The 22,387-nt window shown below is 48.0% G+C and overlaps 1 protein-coding gene across 4 annotated transcripts in view; it reads right to left on the reverse strand.

Moving 5' to 3' along the window:
- SAMD11 (sterile alpha motif domain containing 11) overlaps positions 1 to 22,387 on the reverse strand; it is a 123,716-nt gene that overhangs the window by 83,935 nt on the left and 17,394 nt on the right. For 3 of the 4 annotated variants that reach the window (XM_069874681.1, XM_069874682.1, XM_069874683.1), the window contains one exon: positions 2,528 to 2,706. In XM_069874681.1, coding sequence (XP_069730782.1) covers positions 2,528 to 2,706 — 179 coding nt within the window. Of the gene's footprint in view, positions 1 to 2,527; positions 2,707 to 8,163; positions 8,227 to 22,387 lie in introns of those variants that run through there. The other variant, XM_069874684.1, reaches the window with a different exon arrangement.

Genomic DNA, 22,387 nt, shown 5'->3' on the forward strand with positions numbered 1-22,387 from the left:
CCAGGCCCCAGCTGTCGTGTCTGCGAGCTGTCTAGCCTTTCTGATGCTGCTGCTGTCTCTGGAGGCGGCCCCATCACACCTTCCACCCCAGTCTGGGGCTGCTAACAACACCGGGAACAGAGCCAGCGCCTGCTCCCTCCAGGAGCACCAGGCAGGAGTGGGGTCAGGTCACCTTCCATTCCTTGCCTGGAACAACTGCCCTGGGAAGAGAGACTGAGAGAGCTGGGGTTGTTCAGCTTGGAGAAGAGAAGCCTCTGTGGAGACCCTATTGCAGCCTTTCAATACTAAAAGAGGGCTTATAAGAAAGATGCAAGAAACCTTTTTTAGCAGGACCTGTAGCCATAGGATAAGGGGTAACGGTTTTAAACTAAAACAGGAGAGGTTTAGACTAGATATTAGGAAGAAACTTTTTCTGCTGAGTGCGGTGAGGCACTGGCAGAGGTTGCCCAGAGATGTGGTGGATGCCCCATCCCTGGAAACATTGCAGGTCAGGTTGGATGGAGCGCTAAGCAACCCGATCTGCTTGAAGATGTCTCTGCTCACTGCAGGGGGCTTGGACTGGATGACTTTCATGGCCCCTTCCAAGCCAAACTGTTCTATGATTCTATGGTTCTATGATTCTATGGGACGGCCAGTCCTCCCCTCTTTGGGACGGGAGCATTGGGAGATCCATTTGCAAGAAACAAAATGCCTGGAAATGCTGAGGGATCTGAGCAGTGGATGCTACCTCCGTGGGCAACCAGCACTGAATTACGTGCCCTTTTTCCTGCTATCACTGCACCTACCAAGCGGGCTGCCTGGCCTCTGTGTGCCCCAGCTATTCCAGCATCCCCCAGCACAGTGTGAGAGCTCCCAGGAAAATGAAAAGGAGAACGACTGCACAAATGAGTGAGAGTCTAATCTACCTGGTAAGAATCACGCACTCCTCTAAGGAATCAAGATAAAAGCTTAAACAAGAGACCTTTAGCCAAACTGATAAAAAAGCCCTGCAGAGCACCAAAACGGGAAGCTGGGGGACCACTGCCTAATCGCTATTAACTATTTTTTTTCTTCATTTCCTAATAAACAAGGCAAAGCAATTACAGTAATTAAAGATTTAAGATAAGAGCACTTTATATTTGGGGGGCCCAGCATATCAATTATACAGTTATCATGTTGTTCTCCTTACTAATGAGACAATCTAGCACTACAGTTTTGCAGAATTAAAAGCATAATTAAAGGGGACGGGAGAAGAAGGGCGGTTTACCCAAACTGATTAGGAGGGTTCTCCCTCCTCTGTGCCTCCTGTGCGCACACACGGTGTGGATGCATTCTTCAAACACCTTTTCATTTCCAAGCGATAACCCCTGAACGGGGCTGTTGGACAGCTGCAATGATAAACCCATCTTTAATTACAGGCGGGTTTATGGGGAGAGCTGGTTTCTATTTTGTCTCCCTACTTTCAAGCTCTCGGTTGCTGAATGTGCCAACATCTGTTGGAAGGCAAAGGGGGAAAACAGCTTATCTGCTCGGGAGCAAGAAACACATAAAACATAAGAAAAGCAATTACATGCCTTCGGTTTCCACTCCTCTGTTTTTATAGGGCTTGTCTTAGGATCTGAGTGATTTTATGCATCAGAGGAAGATGACAATCAAGATGAGTTGCACTGATCTGCACGGGAGGCTGAGGCGCGGTGCCTGCAGGTGTTTATTTTCCTGTAGTTACAAGTCTTCTAAACATCGTATTTTTTTCAGAGGGATGAGAGAATCTAAAATTTCGTAGCTGAATATTATGGGCACTGAGATCTTCCATAAGAACCCAAGCGACAGTGACCAGCATGTAACTCAAGACAATCCCTTCTCCTCTTCCTTTAACCCTGCATGGTTCCAGGATGAATGTGTATTCTACCGAGAAAGACATGATCAAAATACATAGGTACTGAGGTAACCCCAGTATTCGAGTAACTCTGCCTAATGCAACTCCATCAACTTCCACTTTTAGACTACAGAGGCTCTCAGGATCAGCCAGACACAGCTACGCTCTCCAACACTTGTATTGAGGAACATGTAACAACCACCACTGCTGCTACCTCCTTCCCAAACCCTGTTCCCCAACACTAAATTACCCAGTTTATGTTACATCAGTATTTGGGGACAATTGAAAGCAAAAGGCAGGACTTTGGATCCACACACCTCTGTGTATTTTCAGACAGCTAAGCAAAAGGCCCACAGATGACTTCTTGGTCATGCAACTCCTTGGCTTCACCAGGTACAAAGATGGAGAATGCTGGGCAGAGGGTGAAATACAATTTACAATCTGCAAATTCAGACTCCTTTAGTGCAAACATAAGGCTCCATAGAGCCCTACTTGTCCCAAACAGGAGTGAGTAAGCAGAGAACTCCTCTTTCTGAGCTATGAAATGCCATTTGCACTTTAATTCCAGACCCCAGAGGTGACTCCATTGAGCAAAATGAGAGGTTGGTCACCTGCTGCCCAGTTTTCTCTGTCTTTGCTCTCGCAATGTAGCTCTCCCTGGAAGGAAAGTACCTTCTTTTCATGATACTGATGTGGAGATCCTCCTCCTGCTTTACTTCAGGATGTTGACCATTGCTCTTATCACTCTCTTCGCTGTCGTCACTATGCGAGAAAATTGAGGTCAGCTCCTTCTTCGGGATCCTGGTTGGAGGTAAGGGGATCGTCCTCTTCTCTGCCAGGCGACCCCGGTTCTGGCACAGGATGGAATAAGTTGGAATGGGAAAGGGTATGAGGGAAAGAGAAGAAAATAAGAATTCCGTTAGACAACTCAAAACCAAGCAGCTCCTCTCAAACAGCAGTCCTGCAAATGCAATCCTTAGTCACAACACGCTTTGGACGGGTACGTTGGGTGGGCAAAGGCTACATTTGCTTTGCAAAAGACTTCTCAGCAGAGGTATGTCTTTACTCAGTTCCTTCCAGTTCTACTATTCAGCCTCTACCCAGCTCTTCATTCCTAGCTTGCACCCCATCCACGTCAACAGGAAAGGAAGCAGGCAGCAGAATTAGGCACCAGCCTCTCTCTCCACAGTATTTCCTATCAAATGTTGCACTTGAACATAGCTGAAGAGGTTAAACAAAACCTTTGCCAGCAGCCCAGGGATGATGTGATCCGGATAACCCAGACCACTTTTGACTGCAAAGGGAAAACCAGTGCCAGCCACGCAGCAGGAGGTTTGTCTCTCACACCAGTGAACAGTCCACTTCAATTTCAACCTGAATTACTGAGGCTACTTTTCACTGTCCATCTGCACGTTCAGATGAAGCTAGCAGGTCTCGCCTTGTGCAGACTTCCCCTATGTGGTCCTGGCAGTGTAATTCCCTCAACAATTCACTTCTGACAAGACAAATATAAAGAGGAGGAACACTCCTAGAAGGCAAAAGCTGCTTTTTTCACTGCACGTGTGTTTGTTACCAAAACTAACACAACTCGACCCTGGCCCCAGCCTCCTATCTCCTGCAAGCAGGGAGAACATGCTACAGATTGCTGTCCCAGCACCCTTTGTGCATGATCCACAAGGAGATACAAACCTAACACAAGCTTAAGAAGGATTGTGTTGGGTTTTTAGCCCGCACTGTAACAGAACTTGTTTCCAGTGCTTGAGGTGCTTAGCTCTGTATATGACTGAGAGCCGTGACATGAGCACTTACAGAGGAAGGTGTGCACTGGAAACCCAGAAGCATCATTGCCCCACAGCATCTAAAATGTTAGCAAACAAAGGCACGGAACGGGGAAGGGAACCACGGCAAGGGGGTGTGAAGCACACGGGTTCATGCACGTTCCCTGTATGGGTCTGCATGGAGCAGTCGTAGGAAAGAAAGGTTTTTAGCAAGGACTGGAAGAAAAGGAAGAAAGGTGTGTGAGAGAGGTCAAATAAGTGCAGGGTAACACTGAACCTGGAACAGCTTCTCTGAAACAGCCACTCCAACTTTCCAAATAAACCTGGCAAAATGAGATCGTCCTGGAAAAGCCAGTCAAGCTCCCTGCGGGGCAGAATGGAGCAAAGCTAAGGGATAGCAGAGCCTATGTTTTTTTAATTAAACAAATAAAGAACTTTCCACAAATAAAAAACCAAGAACTTCTTGTTTACCTCTGTCAATAAATTCCAGTTGTGGTCATTAAGGGGAGCCTTAATCGCTGTGATAATTAGCTAAATACATCTGGAAGGCATCACCCCAAGGAGGCATGTTACCTTTCCCATTCCAACGTACTTCCAAGCCCAGAACACAGCTGTCTGTGCACAGCAGACAACCAAGGGAGAGAAGAGCAGTGAGCCAAACCAACTCAAAAATGGGAAAATATGGTAAAAGACACGAGCCTTCTTCTTGGGAGAGACCTGAAGAAGAAAAACGCACCCTTGGACAGCAACAAGGTGGATGCTCCAACACCTCTGAGTACGCCAAGTACAAAGCCTGGATTAAGCTACTAATCATTGGATATGAAGAGTACATATTAAACAGAGAGGGAGAGAAAGGTTAACAAGAGTTTATGCAAGTTTAGATCTTAGGAAGAAACGTCTTCCTGTGAAGGCAGTGAGACTCTGACCCAGGTTTCCCAGAGCAGTGGTGGCTGCCCCATCCCTGAAGATGTTCAAGGCCAGGTTGGATGGGACTTGGAGCCCCTGATCCAGTGGGAGGTGTCCCTGCCCATGGTCTGAGTGATCTTTGAGGTCCCTTCCAATCCAAACCGTTCTTTCATTCCATGATCATGCTGCAATGGGCTCTGTAGCGAGTCCCAACACCCAGACTCAACCACAGGAGAACATCCTCACTGTAAACATTGCTGGGCACTCACCAAGACCCACCCGCACGAAGTGAAACCCTACGGTATGAGGGGCCAACTGCACCTACGTGACAAACAGCGAAAGCTTTCCCTCACTCCTATGGGCTCCTCTGCAGAGTAGTAGAGATCCACTCACACAGCCCTTTGCAAAGAGGTTTCTCCCTGTTCCCTGGAGGAACACGTGATACAAACTGGGAATCTCCCACCCTTAAATCCTTTTCCCATATAGGTGCATTTCCACCCCTGCTCCAGAGCACACAGAGAACATGCGCAGAGCTCACCCGCTGTCTAAAGCCATCTTAGTAATTAGCTTGCACAGCACCAAAGGGACAGCAGGGAGAAGTGGAGAAGAGAAAGGGAAAAGCGAGGGGAAGGAAGAGCAAGGAGGACAGTATTTGCACCATGTCTGTCACGCTGAAAAGCTCGGACTCGATATCAGCATAAGCTTTATCATGCCAAAGCTTTATATCTTTTTCTGAAGTTGCAATTTATCATAACAATTAAAGGGGGAGGGGAGGGAGGGTGTGCAAATTTCCGCTTCAAAATAATTGCAATTCACTCTCTGCTGTGACTTCACAGGCTAAAGAGAACGGCACTGATCAGATACTAAAAATCATTTTATGGCCATTATGGTACCTTTGAGCAGTTACCAGGTCTCAGTGGCTGCCCAGGGACCCATCAGGCCTAACAAGAGTGAGAGTGCAGCAAAAAGGGAGGCACTGAGCCTACAGAAACAGCCACCAGACCAGGAACGCACGCTCCCCCTTTCCAGGGCTCCTCAGAACGTTTATTCTTTGCCTTTCTGTAAACTGTATCCTTACAGTCAAAGCTGCTGCATACATAGAACTGTGTATAGATATATAGATATATAGATATATATGGATACCCACACGTACCTATGCCTGTATACATAACAGAATCATAGAATCACAGACTAGTTAAGGTTGGAAAAGACCTCTCATCCAGTCCAACCACCAGCCCAACACCACCGTACCTGCTAAATCATGTCGCAAAGTGCCACCTCTACACATTTTTTGAACCCCTCCAAGGATGGAGACTCCACCGCTGCCCTAGGCAGCCTCTTCCAATGCTTCATCACTCTTCCAATATTGAAATTTTTCCTAACACCCATTCGAAACCTCCCGTGGCACAACTCGAGGCCATTTTCTCTCATCCTATCATGTGTTACTTGGGAGGAGAACATATACAAATGTGTATATAAAGGACCTATGCAGGTATCACCTAACACACGGAGAGCTTCTCCCCTTGAAAGTCAAACAAATGAACCCGAATGGAAGGAGGATCTGCAGCAACCTCTGCTCACGAACAATCCGCACCACTTCTGCTCTGAGCAGGGGCCAGACATGGACATCAGAACCAGGGCCACAGTGGTTCCAGTGCCCCGTTAACACCTACATTCCAGCACAAACGATTCATTTTTTCCCAAGTTGTGTTTACTTTGTATTTTTGCCATTAAGTTTGGGGCATTTTATTTATTTATTACACTTCTCCATTCCCAGAAAATTAAAATAGACCGAGCCAATCAATTTTGCCTTTTATGTTCATCTACAGTCAGTTTTGAATCAATTGCGCTTTCTTAATCTGTTTAGAGGCATTCACCAGCAGATCCACATGGCTTTTAAATTAAGCACACAGGTAGCCAGAAGCCTGGTCCAGAACCTGCTCCAATCAATCGTCTTCCCATTGACTCCAAAGGGTGCAGGGCCAAGCTGCAAATAAAAAAACGCTCACTCTGAGACGCGTTCCATCCCAGGAATCATTCCTATGACTCTGGTTTTTGCTAAAGTCTGTTGCCAGTCGTACAGACAGCTTACAGGACAGGAATGTACCGGAGCGGAGCAGGAGATTGAGACACCTACAGTTACTCAGACTCAGGGTTATCAACAACCATTTGGCACCCGGTGGCAGGCAGTAAAGCACACACTTAGCAGAGCGGCGTTACGTGCAAGAACACACCCAGAGACTGCAGCGGCTTCCACAGAGATGGGGAGGTACATTAGGATTTATAGGTATTTGACGCAAGCCTCATAATCTCCCATTAAAGAAAGCTTGTATTTGTGTGACAGCGTCATTACAGAGCGATCGCACACATTAATGCGATGCCGGTGTTGAACCATGAACCCTGTAAGAAGGTTTGAATATTTTAAAAAGCAAACTGCCTCCCGATCTGTTGATATTCACGGGGACGGCTGATGCTCGGGAAAACAACCCGATCAATAGTCACCTCCTGCCAGCGAGACGGGTGCCCTGGGACTCTAGCCCCCCGCTTAAATAATTCCATTTCCACACACATAAAGTAGAGGGGGAAGGTTTGCTCTGCCAGCTGGCTTAACCTCGCAGGGTTGTTGTGGCCGATGGGTCAGAAGGAGCATCTTCCATAGCTGAGGAGCCAGCAGCTGTCGGTACAGGTGCAGCACCCCCAGCAAAAAGATGAAGCACACACAGCGCGAAATATGTCTTACAGCTCAGCCCAGCAAAGCCAGGATGCCTGCCTGCCAGCCTCCTGCCCCGGGGAGTACAGACAGAAGGTGGTGTAAGAACAGATTACACCCCGAGAGCAGAGGGAACACAGGAACCCCACCGAGGACCTGTTCTCAACGCGTACGTCGGGGGGTGAAGCACAGCCAGCCAGCACGATGCTGTAGAGCTGCTGCACAGCCATTCTCCCTATCCCACATCCAACCCTCAACAACCTCTTTGGTGCCTGAGAAGGGGCAAAGACATCTGCTCTCGGGACAAACACTGACTCAGCTTAGAGGAAATCTCTTCAGAGCTTGCACCTTCCCTTCTTAACACAACAATTTCCCCCAACCCTTGCTTAAAGGGTGGAGAACAGAACATCATTTACCCTCTTTTTAATTATCGTAACTAGAAAGTTAAACATGTCTGTAATACTCCCAAGCTTTTGCAAGGGTAAAAGTTGAGGGCACAGCAGAACTCCCTCATATATTAGGTCTCCCTTCCCTTTACACATTGCTAAATATTAGTTTTGTGGGTTGTGATACCAGCTAACGAAACACAGCTGGAGTCGGAGTCAATAACCCTCTATTCCCCAGACAGAGGCAGCTGCCCACCCAGCCGGTCCTGCGTCAGCCCAGCCCTCAGCCACTCACCACTTCACCCTCCTAGGGTCTTTTGACACCAATAATTGCTTTCATTGCCTCTCAAAGGCAATTGTCTGGGTGGAGGGTTCCTTTGTTTTTAAAAATCACAGACCGGAATATTTCCATTCCCCAGGAAAAAACAGATGGGTACCACCACACAATTACAAGTCACCCATTACCCGAGTCTAGAGCTGCAACCCCAAGTGAAAAAACCCGACAACCTGGCTACAGTGGTAGGTTACCTGAGTGGAGAAGCCTAGAAGCGCGATTTTTCTGTCATGAAAGCAAGGAACCATCGGAAAGATGGGAAACAGTGGTGATATTTCTTCCTTTATGGAGAGCTGGGGGGGAAAATTCCGCTCTCTGTGGCTAAGCAAGGTCAGCAGTTACAAAATAAGATCTTTCTCCCCCCACCCATCCAATCCCCTCATCACTCTCCCCTGGAGCCGTGTTCTGCCAGCCAAGAATACCAAAACCCAAGCTGTTGCATAAGAGCCCTGGGAGAGCTCGCAGATGGAATGACGGGCGGAGAGCATAAGACTTGGGGGAGAGACAGGAAGGGAGGGTTAGGAAAGGTTTCCTGCCCTGGGAGCTACTGCACCAAGGTCAAAACAGCTGAACGTCCTGGTGTGACATTCAAAGCCAGCCAGAAAAAGAAAGATTCCTCGCAGAGAGAGTCCCTGGTGAGCATTTAATTGATCCCAGCAATGGAAAGGCCTCTGCTATGAGAGCTGCGAGGCTGAAAGCTCCACGGAAATTTAAAAAAAAAAAAGTACATGAAAGCAAAGCTTTCACCAGCCCTCATGAACTAGCCAGCCAAACGCTGGACAGCTGATCCCATTGGGAATAGACCCAAGAAGATGAGCAGGTGCAGTCCCTGCGGACATTGCCTCTTCAGCATCCGAACCAGCACCAGGATGAAAAATGCACAGAAATGGAAACGTGCAACGAGTTTGCCCGCTGACAAAGACATACAAGCTGTTTGTTTGCAAGACGATTCACGGGCTGGGGGATCCAACTCTCCAAAATAATCGCTATCGCATAAAAACCCAACCCTGCAGAAGGCACAGCACGTGCGTCCTGTCTGTAGAGGTAGAACTGGAAAACACAGGGAGCAGACTGGGAATGCTGGGTGGCTAGGAGGGGGGGCTCGTGCGCTGCCAGTGCTGGGAGCTGAAGAATGCAAAATCTTTTCCATATGTGAAGGAAATCCTCAGGTCCAGACGGCGTTTTCTCTCTCTTTCTATTGATAATAAAGATAGGGAAGAGGAAAGGGGGAGGTTCCGAGGGCCTGGGATGTTTTTCTTTTACTTTTTCAAATAATAAACTCAGTCAAACGGCTTTAATTAGGGGAATTGGGCAGCAACGGAGCACACACAGTCCCCTGTGGGATGAACGACGGAGTTTGCATTTACCTTCACCTCAGAAAGGGGCAGTTGCCTTCCAAGATAATCCTCTCTCTCCCCTGGGCCTTCATTAGGCATCCGAAGCCGATGTGCTACCAGGCGACTGGTTGGGTAGAAAATCCAGCCCGGGTGCAGTTCTGCTGCCCTGTGCTCACCAGCTTCTCCCTCAAACCTGAGGTCGCAGACAGAAGAAGCTGCCCAGCCTCTCATCCTATCTCCTGCTCCAGTAATGAACAAATGAATAAAACAACAGCCAGCAGCCTTCTGCTGCTTCTATTTTTCTGCCTCCCTGGCAGCTGCAGTCCAGCCCTTTAACCTGACCACTAATAGGTTTATTATTTATCATCTCTTTCCAGAGACACAACTGTTACACTGGAAGTTGTTCCAGCCCAGGAGGGACAGCCCAAAGTACAGAGGGAGCAGACAGGGGCAGACAGCAATGGTCAGGCAAAAGATTGAGGTTATAGGGACCACGAAAACTCTTCCAGGGTTTGGGGACTGTGTCACCCTCTTCATCAGAGTCTCATGGAAGTGGTTTACAAGTCGTGGTGATGACTAGAGGCAAGATGAGGCAGCAACGTGGCACAGGGAGATAGAAAAGAGCTGGAGCCAGGGGGACAACAGATACTGGGGATAACCATACCCAACAGGCTCTCTAGGTCTACACAGAACGATTCCTCAGTAACAGTTTTGAGTTGCCATCAAGTGGTTTATACAGACGCTACTAATTCCAGTATAGACACCCCAAGCTGATGGTTAGCCTGGATGGAAGAGACCTCTATGATTCCATACAATTTCCCTGTGAGATCCTAGGCAACTACTTGATCCCCCTGTGAAAAGCCTGCCTGCTCCAAAAAACCATTCGTGACACCTCCTCTCCCTTTTACCTGTTTCTCTACACTGTTTATACTGAAAGCTCTTTGGGGCAGAGAATGATGCATCGAGTCTGAGGTTGTGCAGAGAAACAGGGCTGTAGGTACTGCTGTAATTGGAGAAAATATATACGTTTTAAACCAAAAGAAAGTTGCACAGAAGGGAAGCTGCAGCTTTTCCCATCAATATTTACAACATTATTTTCTGAAGCCCCAAAGAAACAGATGAACAAGATCTGTGAACAGAAGGGAACATTTCCCATTTATTACCTCCGAGTGAGTTATAAAGCCTAAAGGATAATTTGTTAATAGAGTGAGAGCTATGCTTTTCTGAAAAAGCCAGCTGGAATTTCCAGCCAATCATAGAGTGCTTTGAGTTGGAAGGGTCCTTAAAGCCCATCCAGTTCCACCCCCTGCCACGAGCAGGGACACCTCCCACTGGATCAGGGGCTCCAAGCCCCATCCAACCTGGCCTTGAACATCTCCAGGGATGGGGCAGCCACCACTGCTCTAGGCAACCTGGAAAACATTTCTCCCTAAGATCTCCTCTCAATCTCCTCTCTTTTAGCTGAAAACCATTCCCCTTGTCCCGTTGCTGCAACTCCTTGTGTAAGAGCCCCTCCCCAGCTTTCCTGCAGCCCTTTTCAGCACTGGGAGGCTGCTAGAAGCACATTCTCCGATTTCCTAGCTATCCCACCACGCTCCCCTTCCCAGTGAGCTCCCTCAAGTGAGCACCTTCCTTGCTATCACAAGCGGTACCTCTTTCCACCACCCTCTGCAGTATAAAACCAAGAAAAAGACCATTTTTCTCCTCTCCTTTCACTAGTGCCTGTCTGTCAAGTGGCTGCACAGCCAAAGGTGCCCAGTGCTGTCATTTTATTCATTTTCTTAAGCTCCGTCTCCCACCCCTAAACCACCACAGAATCCTTATGAAAACCGCTGCTTCCATTTCCACCTCCCGATTTCCCTGCCACACCTGGGGGATTTCCCAGCAAATTGTATTACTTTATTTGGTCAATTGGCCTACAAATTGATTTTCCTGTACAAATAATGAACATTTATGGTTATTTTCCCCATAGACTGCTTTATTTTCCATGTAACAAAGACTGATTTCCTGCAATTTTTGAGACCCGAGCGTATGATCTGCAGTTACGGTGACCCCTGGGTGATGGATGGCAAGGACTCAAAGCACAACAGGAGGGTTTGGGGTTTATCTCCCCTTGCACTCCAATAGTCCTGCAGACAGAGGTGACAGCTGGGAGGAAACACTGGTACCAGCCAAGCAATTCCACAGCATGTTCACTATGGGGAAAAAAAGTCTTGGTTTAAAAGAAATTAAGTCCGGGGACCAGCAAGTGATGAAGGAGATGGTGGACAGTGCAGAGAGACCTGGGCAGGGATGGTTGGAGGCTGTGAGCCAACCCAGGTGCCTTCTCTGCCCACCAGCTCACCCAGGTGCCCACAGCAGCCTTTGGGGACACGCTGCAAGGACTTTCTTTAGCCGTAATTCCATTATCGTGCAGGGAAAAGGAGGAGGAGGCGGGGAAGAAGGGTTTCTAGCAAACCAACAGGGAGCGAGGCAGCCTGGCATGATTTGTGGGCAGGGGCTGGAAGTGTTGTTCCGCACTCGTCTCCCCAGAGAGGCACAGACAGAGCCATAGCTCCACAACACATTTCATTCCCACTAATGAGAAAACGACTTTTGAGACAGAGCCTCAAGCAAGTTTTGAAGGTCACTCCCGCAGGTGTGGAAGTGAATTGGACTAGAGCAGGGTGCAAGCGTAAGTTATGTAAGTTATTCTGCTTAGACCACACTGGATTATTTGTGTGCATGGGGGGTTAATAGCCTCAGGGCTGTGATGTGCACGTATGTTTAATTTAATACATCTTGATGGCTGGGGCTGCCAGGGACAAAGGCCTCTCAGCCTTAGTGCTGCGGAGAAGCAAAGATAGGGAGGTTTCTTAGGTGGATCTAAGAGAGGTGGACACAGAAAAGAAAGTGAATTACCTGAACTAAGTCCTGACTGCCTGTGATTCCCCATTTCCATTCCCCCAGGGTGGGTTTGGCCCATGACGTCTAGTTTCAGTCAAAAATGAACTGATTTTGAACAACTAGACATGCCTCCTTAGAGTTTTAATACATGCTCTCCTGCTGCAGCACGGAGTGGATGAGTTAATGAAAGGAAAGGGAGTCTGAGAGGATGAGGCACAAGCTAAAAGCATGCCAAACTCCTGCTTAGCTTCTCTGGCTCAGGGGAATCCCTCCCTTCTTCCTGGCACTGCCCCCAGCCCATCAAAAGGCTTCATGGCTGAGAGCACCAGGAGGAGGCACGTCACGAGTGAGGACAGCGCTCATCCTTCACATCAGCCAGCCAGGGCAAGGATGCATCTCCCACAACCTAATGATACAGCGCGTTGAAGTTTTAATCCATGGTGGATTATTGTGGGCTTCACAGTAACAGCTATACGGGAGCCACACAAACGGATTTGGAAGCCCACCTCAATGGGGAAGAGTCAGTGCTTCAAGATCAATTTGCTCTCATACTCTAGTCCTACTCAGAAACCAGATTATATGGGCCAAGGGAGAGGAAACCTAATGCAGAGAGAGCACAGTGAACCTCCAAGCTCTGGTGCTTTGTACAAAACAATGAGGTGTCAGGCAGATCACTTGCTGTGGGCATCCAAAAGCTCTGACAGCTACAATAGAACTATCAACTTCACACGGTGCAGCCCCTGGAATCACATGAAACCCTTTCTTCTCACTCAACAGACACAAAGTGCCAACGTTCAAGTCCAACTCTAGCAAATCAGTAACAGGATCCAAGACTGGAACAGAACAGTCCTCTCCCCAGATACGGTGCTCCCACCACTCAGTAACTGTGCACCCTTGGAAAAGAAACCTGGTTGAGATCTCCTCATGAGTAAATTAAGAAAGACCTGATACTGCTGCTTGCAGTCTATGAAGAAACACGCAACAGTCTATGCCTGTATAGACTGTATATCTGTTTCTTTACAGAAAGGGTCATTGGGCACTGGAACAGGCTGCCCAGGGAGGTGGTTGAGTCACCTTCCCTGGAGGTGTTTAAGGCACGGGTGGATGAGGTGCTGAGGGATATGGTTTAGTGTTTGATGGGAACGGTTGGACTCGATGATCCGGTGGGTCTCTTCCAACCTGGTGATTCTGTGATTCTCTATCTTCATCCTGAACCCAAGCAGTCTAATTACATCTATATGTGTCCTGCAAGCACTGCTCATCGCTCTCTGTGACTGCAACCTAGAACCACAGGTTCCACTTAGACTGTGGGTGCAAACAAAACCAACAGATAAACCAAAACTACTCACAGAAATACGCAGCGAGTTGGCTCGGCACACTAGGAGCAACACAAGACAATCCTGCATTATTTACAATACATCCATAAACGTAAATATAACACAGGAAAATAAATCATCAACAAATATAGTGGCTTTCTGGTGAGTACTGAATGGAAGCAGGGAGCGTTTGGAGGCGGTGTGTTATTAGGGAGTTTTGGGAGTTGTGTGTTTTGAAGATAAACACAAAGAGAATAAAAAAAAAAAAAACAACCCAAAACAAAACCCAAGAGAGGTAAATAATTCATCAAAAGAATAAAACCAAGAAGATGGAATTAAAAAAAAAAAGAAATACCAAAGGGAAGGGTTTTCTAAACTTCATCTTCTCATGGGAGTGAAAACAAGAACTAAAATTAACAGGAACAGAATTGGTGGCAGGGGCATGTTTCTAAAGGCGAAGGGTTTTGTCTAGAAACTGGCATCTCCCCTCTCAGGCATGTAAGCGTTTCCCTGAGCTGGGAAACAAAGTCTGCTGAGAAACTGCTGACAGCGACAGTGGGGTTATGGAATGGTTTGGGTCGGAAGGACCTCAAAGCCTTTAAAGATCCAACCCCTTGCCACGGGCAGGGATTCCTCCCACTGGATCAGGGGCTCCAAGCCCCATCCAACCTGGCCTTGAACATCTTCAGGGATGGGGCATCCATGACTCCTCTGGGCAACCTGGGCCAGGGCCTCCCCACCCTCATTGTGAAGAATTTCTTCCTAATGTCTAATCTAAATCTCCCCCTTTCCAATTTAAAGCCGTTCTCTCTTGTTCTATCACTCCATGCCCTTGTAAAAGGTCCCTCCCCGGCTTTCTTGCGGGCCATTCTTCATTTCTTTTACCCAGAGCCATCAAACCATCAGTCTGATGTACATAAAGCCACGTTAACCTAAATTGCCCATAACTATTTCTAAGCCTTGTAGGTTTTCTGCAGGTTTTTAAAAGTTGACAGCAACGCTCAGTGCTTAAAATCACAACACGTATGCAAAAATCTAAAATAAAAACCACCCAGAGAAAGCCTACACTTCTGCTTTCTCTTGCACGAGTGTGCCACCTGGGCTCCTTCCCATCCCATGAACCACGCTGAGCTGTGCTTGGCAAGTACCTGGATGGATTAGGGTTGTACCTACTCTCAGCCTTCTGAAGGAGGGGTAATCTGGGACTCAATAGGTGGCACTCTTCCTTCTTGAATAAATGCACTCGAGTGTACTTTGCCATCAGAGGTGCTGGAGAGCTCATTTAAGGTCCCCACTCACTATTTACTTGGTGATTTTCTGGGCCTGTTAAAATAAAAAGCCCAGCCAAACACAAGCTTTACCAATTACCCTCTGCCAATCCTAATTCCCCCCCTGCAGTTCCAGGAAGACACAGACTTCTCTGTGGTCGCATGATCCTCTTGTGCACTGTTAAGCAGCTCTGTTCTACCCGGCGAGCATCCGCATTGGAGAAGTTTGTGAAAGTGAAAGCGAAATCCCACCCTGGGCATGTTTCCATCACATCTTCCTCCTGCAGAGATCGCCGCTTCCAATTAACAGCTTTGGTCCTTCCTGCAGACTTCCCTGCAGTTCCAAAGTGTTGCAAGAATCAGTGAATACGCCTCCTCGTAAAGGTGCCAGGAAGCTATGGAAAAAAAACCTGCTTGAGAACCCCCTGTCTGCAGTCTAAGAGTAACTTCATCTACAAGAGTTTCTCCTCTCATTAGCCAAATTCAGAATAAAGATGCAATGTTTTGTGCCCCAGAGCGACACAGGACTTGTTTTCTAAACCTCTTCCAGGGCTCTCCATAGGGAACTAGTCATGGAGGTGAGTAATAGCCACGACTCGACACAGCCTAGGAGAGGGAGCAGTCACTTGACAGGTTAATAGGAGCCACTGCTATATTTAGATGCCATCAGCACACAAGTGTCTTCCCACATTTCTACATGCACACATGTTCCTGTATGTCCAGAAGGCGTGGGAGAGGGAGCAGTTCAAAGCCAGAACCTTCCCCACATTTCCCAAGGAGGAGATAAGGAAGGAGGGGATTCTCTTCTCCCTGTCTCATCCCTGTTCAAGTTTAGAGCATTTAAACCCTGAAAGCAGCCCTGACTTTTGCTCTCCATGACCACCACAAATCACCGCAGACAAGGTCAATGCCATTCTAGTCTGAAGAATAAGACAAAGACAGAGCCCATATCTTGCTCCAGGTCTTCTGCCTGCGTGGACCTTGCCCCGGGGAGCAGCTTAGGTAATGCAAGAAACCTGGAAAGTTTAGACACCGGTTTTCAATTCCTTCCGACTCTAATTGATTCCGATTCATCTAAAATTCTGCTGAATCTTAACTATTTCCAGTGAAGAACTGGACCCTTGCCAAGTGAACTGACATTCCCTGCTAAGAGGCTTCCTTTCCCTGACTATTTCCCAGAGACTCTTGGAGCCCATACACCAGCTAGGATCAACAGAGAAAAGGATGAAAAACGGTGGTCCAGGCTGTGACCGTGACTCTTGAAAGCTGAGCTCACAAGAGTGCAAAGAAACAGCTGGGGCAGTAGCCAGCCTCCAGATCTGAAACATGGCATCACAGAATGGTTTAGGTTGGAAGGCACCTTAAAGACCCAACCCTCCACCGTGGGCAGGGACACCTCCCACTGAATCATGTTGCTCCAAGCCCCATCCAACATAGCCTTGAACATCTCCAGGGATGGGGCAGCCACCACTTCTCTGGGCAACTTGGGCCAGAGTCTCATCACCCTCACTGTGAAGAATTTCTTCCTCGTGTCCAATGTAAATCTTCCCCCTTCCAATTTAAAGCCAACCTCCTCATCCTTTCACTTCATGCCCTTGTAAAAAGCCCCTCCCCAGCTTTCTTGTAGCCCCCTTCAGGTACTGGAAGGCTGCTGTAAGGTTTCTCCACTACTGCTCCTATGTTCTCACCACCTTAATGGATCAGGAAGTACATATGAATGTCCTGGACCTTGGATGCCACTAGGTGCTAGCTCCATGACATCTGCAGTGGTACTGAAGACATCCCACGATGGCACGACAGCGCTCAAGAGCATTAGATGACTCTGCTGTGCTTACTACAGAAAGCAGAGATGTGTAAAACAAATTAGAATCATAGAATCACCAGGTTGGAAGAGACCCACCAGATCATCGAGTCCAACCATTCCTATCAAACACTAAACCATGCCCCTTAGCACCTCGTCCACCCGTCCCTTAAACCCCTCCAGGGAAGGTGACTCAACCCCCTCCCTGGGCAGCCTCTGCCAGGGACCAATGACCCTTTCTGTGAAGAATTTTTTCCTAATGTCCAGCATGAACTGCCCCTGGTGGAGCTTGAGGCCATTCCCTCTCATCCTGTCCCCTGTCCCTTGGGAGAAGAGCCCAGCTCCCTCCTCTCCACAACCTCCTCTCAGGGAGTTGCAGAGAGCAATGAGGTCTCCCCTCAGCCTCCTCTTCTCCAGGCTAAACACCCCCAGCTCTCTCAGCCGTTCCTCATAAGGCCTGTTCTCCAGCTCCTTCACCAGCTTCGTTGCTCTTCTCTGGAATTCATGCTCTCCTTTTTCCCCTCACTGCCTCTCTCCCACCAATTCCTAAAGCCAACTGAAAACCACCTCCTCCGTGCCCTGTAAGGTCCCTGTGCTTTCAGCCGCGTTGAAAGAGAAGCAAACCAAGCGGCAGCCACCACCCCCAGCTGCCTGGCCCAGGGCCTTTCATTTCCCCCGCAAGCAGCCCCAGGATCCAGCCAACCTCATGAGTCACCCGGCCCGGCTGGGTCTCTCCCGGGGTAGCGTGTGGGGGTGGAAGGGTTGGGGCTCCTTGCAAGAATTTCCACAGAATCCTTTCCTAACCTCACCCCATGAAGAAGATAAACACCCAACACTCAGCAAGGAAAGGGAGAGAAACGAGGGAGAAGAGGTGAAGGGAAGGGAAAAAGAGCAGGGATACAGGGCTCAGCTGCAGTTTATCTGCAGTGCTGGGGTGGTACTGGTACCCGGATCCCTAACGCAAACACAGCTCAACAACCGCCTTGCCAGGGGAAGCTCCTACGTAAGGAAGGAATGCAGACTCTTTCATAGCATCACAGACTGGTTTGAGGGTTGGAAGGGACCTTAAAGTCCATCCAGTTCCAACCTCCTGCCATGGGCAGGGACACCTCCTGCTGGATCCGGGGCTCCGAGCCCCATCCAACCTGGCCTTGAAACCTCCAGGGATGGAGCAGCCACCACTTCTCCAGGCAACGTGGGCCAGGGCCTCCCCACTCTCATGGGAAAACATCTCTTCCTATCATCTAAATCTTCCCCATTCCAGTTTAAAGCCATCCCCCCTTGTCCTATCACTCCATGCCCTTGTAAAAAGTCCCTCCCCGGCTTTCCTGGAGCCTCTTTCAGCACTGGAAGCTGCTCTAAGGTCTCCCCGGAGCCTTCTCTTGTCCAGGCTGGATTTGAAGTATTTCTCTAACTTTCCCTCACTCCAGCTCAAAACGAAATTGGATACAAACGTCAAAATATAGCACAACATCACTTGAGCTCTGCAACATAGTCTCTGCACAGGCAAAAATAAATCAAACCCAAAAACCCAGCACAAACAAAAATTCTGACGGATACAGAGAAAGAGCCAAAATAAAGAGTTAATCAAGCCAGGGCCAAAATCTTACACCCATTGGCTCTCGAAACACAAGATCAGCTCTTCAGAACTAAATGCCCTATTAAAATAAATCGGGATCAGATGAACAAATCCCTCCAGACATTTCCAACGGCTCAGCTGAATCTCCCTCTGTGCCCCATTCAGGCAGGTGGGCGATTCTCACACAGGAAAAGATAAGATTAAAGCAAACCCAGCGTTCCAACAGGCAGAGCTCTGGGTTTGTTTGGGCACTGGGTGCCAGCTAGAACTCTAGAAACCCCCGCCTCTGAAATCACATTTAACGCTGGGAAGGCAAACAGAAGGCTAGGAATAGCATTTAAAAATATAAGTTAAATGAATAATAATTGTGGATTCTTTAGCAAAGATGGAATTCAGGGGAAAAACAAGCTTGGCTTCTTGGGAGGCCACTCATTGTTCACCAATTCTTGCAGCCTCCTGAGACATTATTTACTGAGCCCAGGAGGTCAGCTGGAAGAGGGATAAGGGGAAGGAGATTAGAAGAGCTCCACCTCCCCTGGAGGAGGGATACCACACAAGGGCGCCTTATTTTCAGGCAGATCTGTTGTGCTGCCACCACTACTGCTGCCTTTCTGACCTTGGAACAACGAGGCAAGCAATGAGTATGCTTCTTTATCAGGAACACGTAGCCTGAGCTCCTGAGCCGCTGCCTCTTACCTGTTATCTCCTCCTCAGAGCCACGGTCTAGTTTTTATTCCTGGCTTCCCTTCCCTGCCAAGCTGCAGCTGGAGCACAGCTTACTTTCTCTTGAAAATAAAGTTATTCGCTGTCTTCTCTGCAAGGCAGCAAAGCACAACCAGACCAAAAAGTTGGCTAACTGCTCTGTCCTGTCCAGTGGGCTGATGTCGTGTCCTTTGCAAGGAGAAGAGCATACAGGGAAGCACAGCAAGGAGGTGGAAGGTAGCTCTCCAGTTTGTTCTACACCCTTGGATTCTCCAGGATCTGCACTGAACCGTCTTCAAGCTCATCTCCAGCTGATCCTGACACAGAATGCTCTCTGTCTACTTCTGGCTGAAACTCGGACACCTCATTAGCTTTCAGAAGGTGTCTCCCGGTCTTCTATAAACTGTATCCCCCCTCTCCCACCCCCTAGCTCATCTACTGGTTTCTACCTTTGCTGTTGCCAGACACGGGTATTTTTCAGACCCTTTTACCAAGTTACACGTCATCCTCATCACTATAATTACCAGCATAAAGAGAGCTCATGCACTGACCTCAGAGCCCATCCAGTTCCACCCCCTGCCATGGGCAGGGACACCTCCCACTAGATCAGGTTGCTCCAAGCCCCATCCAACCTGGAGAACTTGTGACACTCACAAATCCCTGCCCCAGAGAGGGTCTAATCCTGCGGCCCTGGCAACCATATCACCATGTAAAGCCAAATCTGACTGAAATCTCTAGAATCAGCGCCAAAACATGCCTGCAAGTGAGAACAAACCGCTCGGAGCACCTCATCCCTCCCATGGTCTGCGCTGCGCTCCCTTTTGTGTCTACACCTAAACCTGGTTTGTGAAATTTCTAGGACAGGAGCTGCATAATTTAGCGATAGTGCTTGTACAGCACCTACGCAGTGAGCCCGCGATACATGATAGGGATTCTCAAAGCTCTCCTCCTCCAATGTGAGTTTGCAGTTCAGGTACCTGTGAGCACATCATCGTAAAGCTCAGCTCCTTGTCCTCCCCATGCTTCATCCTGGAATCAGACTGAACTGGTTTACGGCACTAGAATAGACCTGGTTAGGAACGGAGGGATGAGTTTAAGGGAGAGGGATACTCTAGCTGGGTCAGAAAGGCACTTCTGAATTCCAGACTGTATTTTTAATTAATGGCACAGCACTTGCAATCCGATGACAGGTGTTCTATAAGCCTAAAATGATTAAATAAAATAAGCATAAGCTAAGTAACAGTTTTGTACGTGCCACGAGTCCCGAAATATTCAAATAAGTGCGATATTAATAAAATATATCAAAGTACACATTTATATAAACCAGATTTATCATGCTATATATAGTATAGTTAGGCCTTAGTGCATCACAGAGGTGGCAAAAGCAATAAAAAAACTAATCTGTTTGTAGGCAAGCAGCCATATTCATGTTTGATGGGTTCACAGCCACAAAAACTGAAAAGCTGGCTTTATTTCCTCATTTTCAAAGATCTGTAATGAAAAACTACTGCTGGCTTTCTGCGTGTGACACTTACCCATCCTTCTCTCCACCCCTGACGTGACTGGTGTGGAACACACCGTAAGCACACGTATGCGTTGCGTCCCGATGACCAACTCTTCTGGAGCAGCCTTCACCCTAGCAGAGCCCACTCCAGACCATCTCAACACATCCACTTGGAAACCAGCTAAGCCTTCAGCCTGCCTAAGCTCCTCTAATTTAACGCTCAACTGTCACGGAAGAGCTAGATAAAAGACAAAACCGTTCCTTCGCCACCTTCTCCTCCCCACTGAGCTCTGCACTGTCCTCAGTTAAATCCCACGGATGGAGAAGAGAAGGCTCTGAGGAGACCTTAGAGCAACTTCTAGTACCTGAAGGGGGCTCCAGGGAAGCTATGGAGGGACTTTTTACAAGGGCATGGAGTAATAGGAAGAGGGGGAATGGCTTTAAAGTGAAGGGGGAAGATCTAGATTAGACATTAGGAATAATTCTTCACAATGAGGGTGGGGAGGTCCTGGCCCAGGTTGCCCAGAGCAGTGGTGGCTGCCCCATCTCTGGAAGTGTTCAGGCCAGGTTGGATGGGGCTTGGAGCATCCTGGTCCATGGGAGGTGTCCCTGCCCATGACAGGGGGTGGAACTGGATGAGCTTTAAGGTGCCTTCCAACACAAACCATTTTACGATTCTATGATGTCATTTCATTCCAAATAAACAAGTTGTTCCAATTATTCATATTCCAAACCCCAGGAAAAACGAGGGCATCAGTGAAAGAAGAAGAGGGGAAGCTGTTTACATCAACCTCAGTATCTACTGAACAGGAATAGAGCCTTGGGGACTGTGACACAGGGGCTGAACTCCATTTCCAGCTCTCGTCTTGGATGATTACAATGGGTCATTGCTTCTCCTCATGCCTCACTTCTCCCTCATCTCTTCCATTCTTAAAACAAGGGGGTTCATATTGAGGGCAAATAATGAAGCACCCAATATCAGTCATTTTCTGGCAATATTAACACAGCCCTCCCTCAAAAACACAGACTAGCATTACATTACAAGAGCAACCAAAAAAGCCCCAAGGAACACACACACAAATGCCAGCACGTTCCAGAGTGCTCTGTGGAGCAGCCCGAGTGATGCCACACATCTTTTTCAGCTCTAATTACCGGGATTCTCTGATCAAGGTAGAACTATTTACTGATCAAGGATATTATTGATCCCAACCCGTTGGCCCGCTGGGATCAGTCTGAACGACATAGTAGACCCCGCCAGATTAAATACTGTCAGAACCTTCCAAGGAGGCTTTGAGGGAAGATTCTCTTCCCGTGACTGACTTAGCATATGTCGACTTTCACAGCTCTCAGGATATCAAGATGTTTCATGCCAGCCAAGGCTAACAGCACAGCATCTCAGTGCAAGCCAACGGCAGGGATGTCTCTCTGTACAAACATAAGACAAACACAAGTCTTGTGAAGAGGAGATGGATGACAGCGTAGTCCTGATGGCTACTCAAGTAAGAGGTGAACTTCAGAGTTCCAGATGTGTCACATCCCCAACTCCTCTGCTGCAGTATAACCCTGTATCAACACCTATCCAAAAGCCAAAGTTTTAAGCCAAAAGAGGGAAGATTTAGATTAAACAGGAGGGAGAAATTCTTCATGATGAGGGTGGGGAGGCTCTGGCCCAGGTTGTCCAGAGACGTTGTGGCTGCCCCATCCCTGGAGGTGTTAAAAGGACAGGTTGGATGAGATGCTCAGGGAGGCTGTTAGTGATGGACAGGTGCAGGTTGGACTTGATTATCTCAAAGGTCTTTTCCGACCAAACCATTCTGTGATTCTGTGAATTCTTAAGAAATGAAGCAAGGGTAGCAGTTGGAAGTAGTTTGAAGAAGGGATCATGGTGTTAAGCTTTGACAGAACACACCATGATCCCTTCTTCAAATAATTCAAATGCTACCTTGCTTCATCATCACAGAATTACAGAATCACAGAATCGGTTGGTCGGAAAAGACCTTTGAGATAATCAAGTCCAACTGCACC

This window comes from Phaenicophaeus curvirostris, chromosome 22 (genome assembly GCF_032191515.1).
Source record: "Phaenicophaeus curvirostris isolate KB17595 chromosome 22, BPBGC_Pcur_1.0, whole genome shotgun sequence".
NCBI classification, from domain to species: Eukaryota; Metazoa; Chordata; class Aves; order Cuculiformes; family Cuculidae; genus Phaenicophaeus; species Phaenicophaeus curvirostris.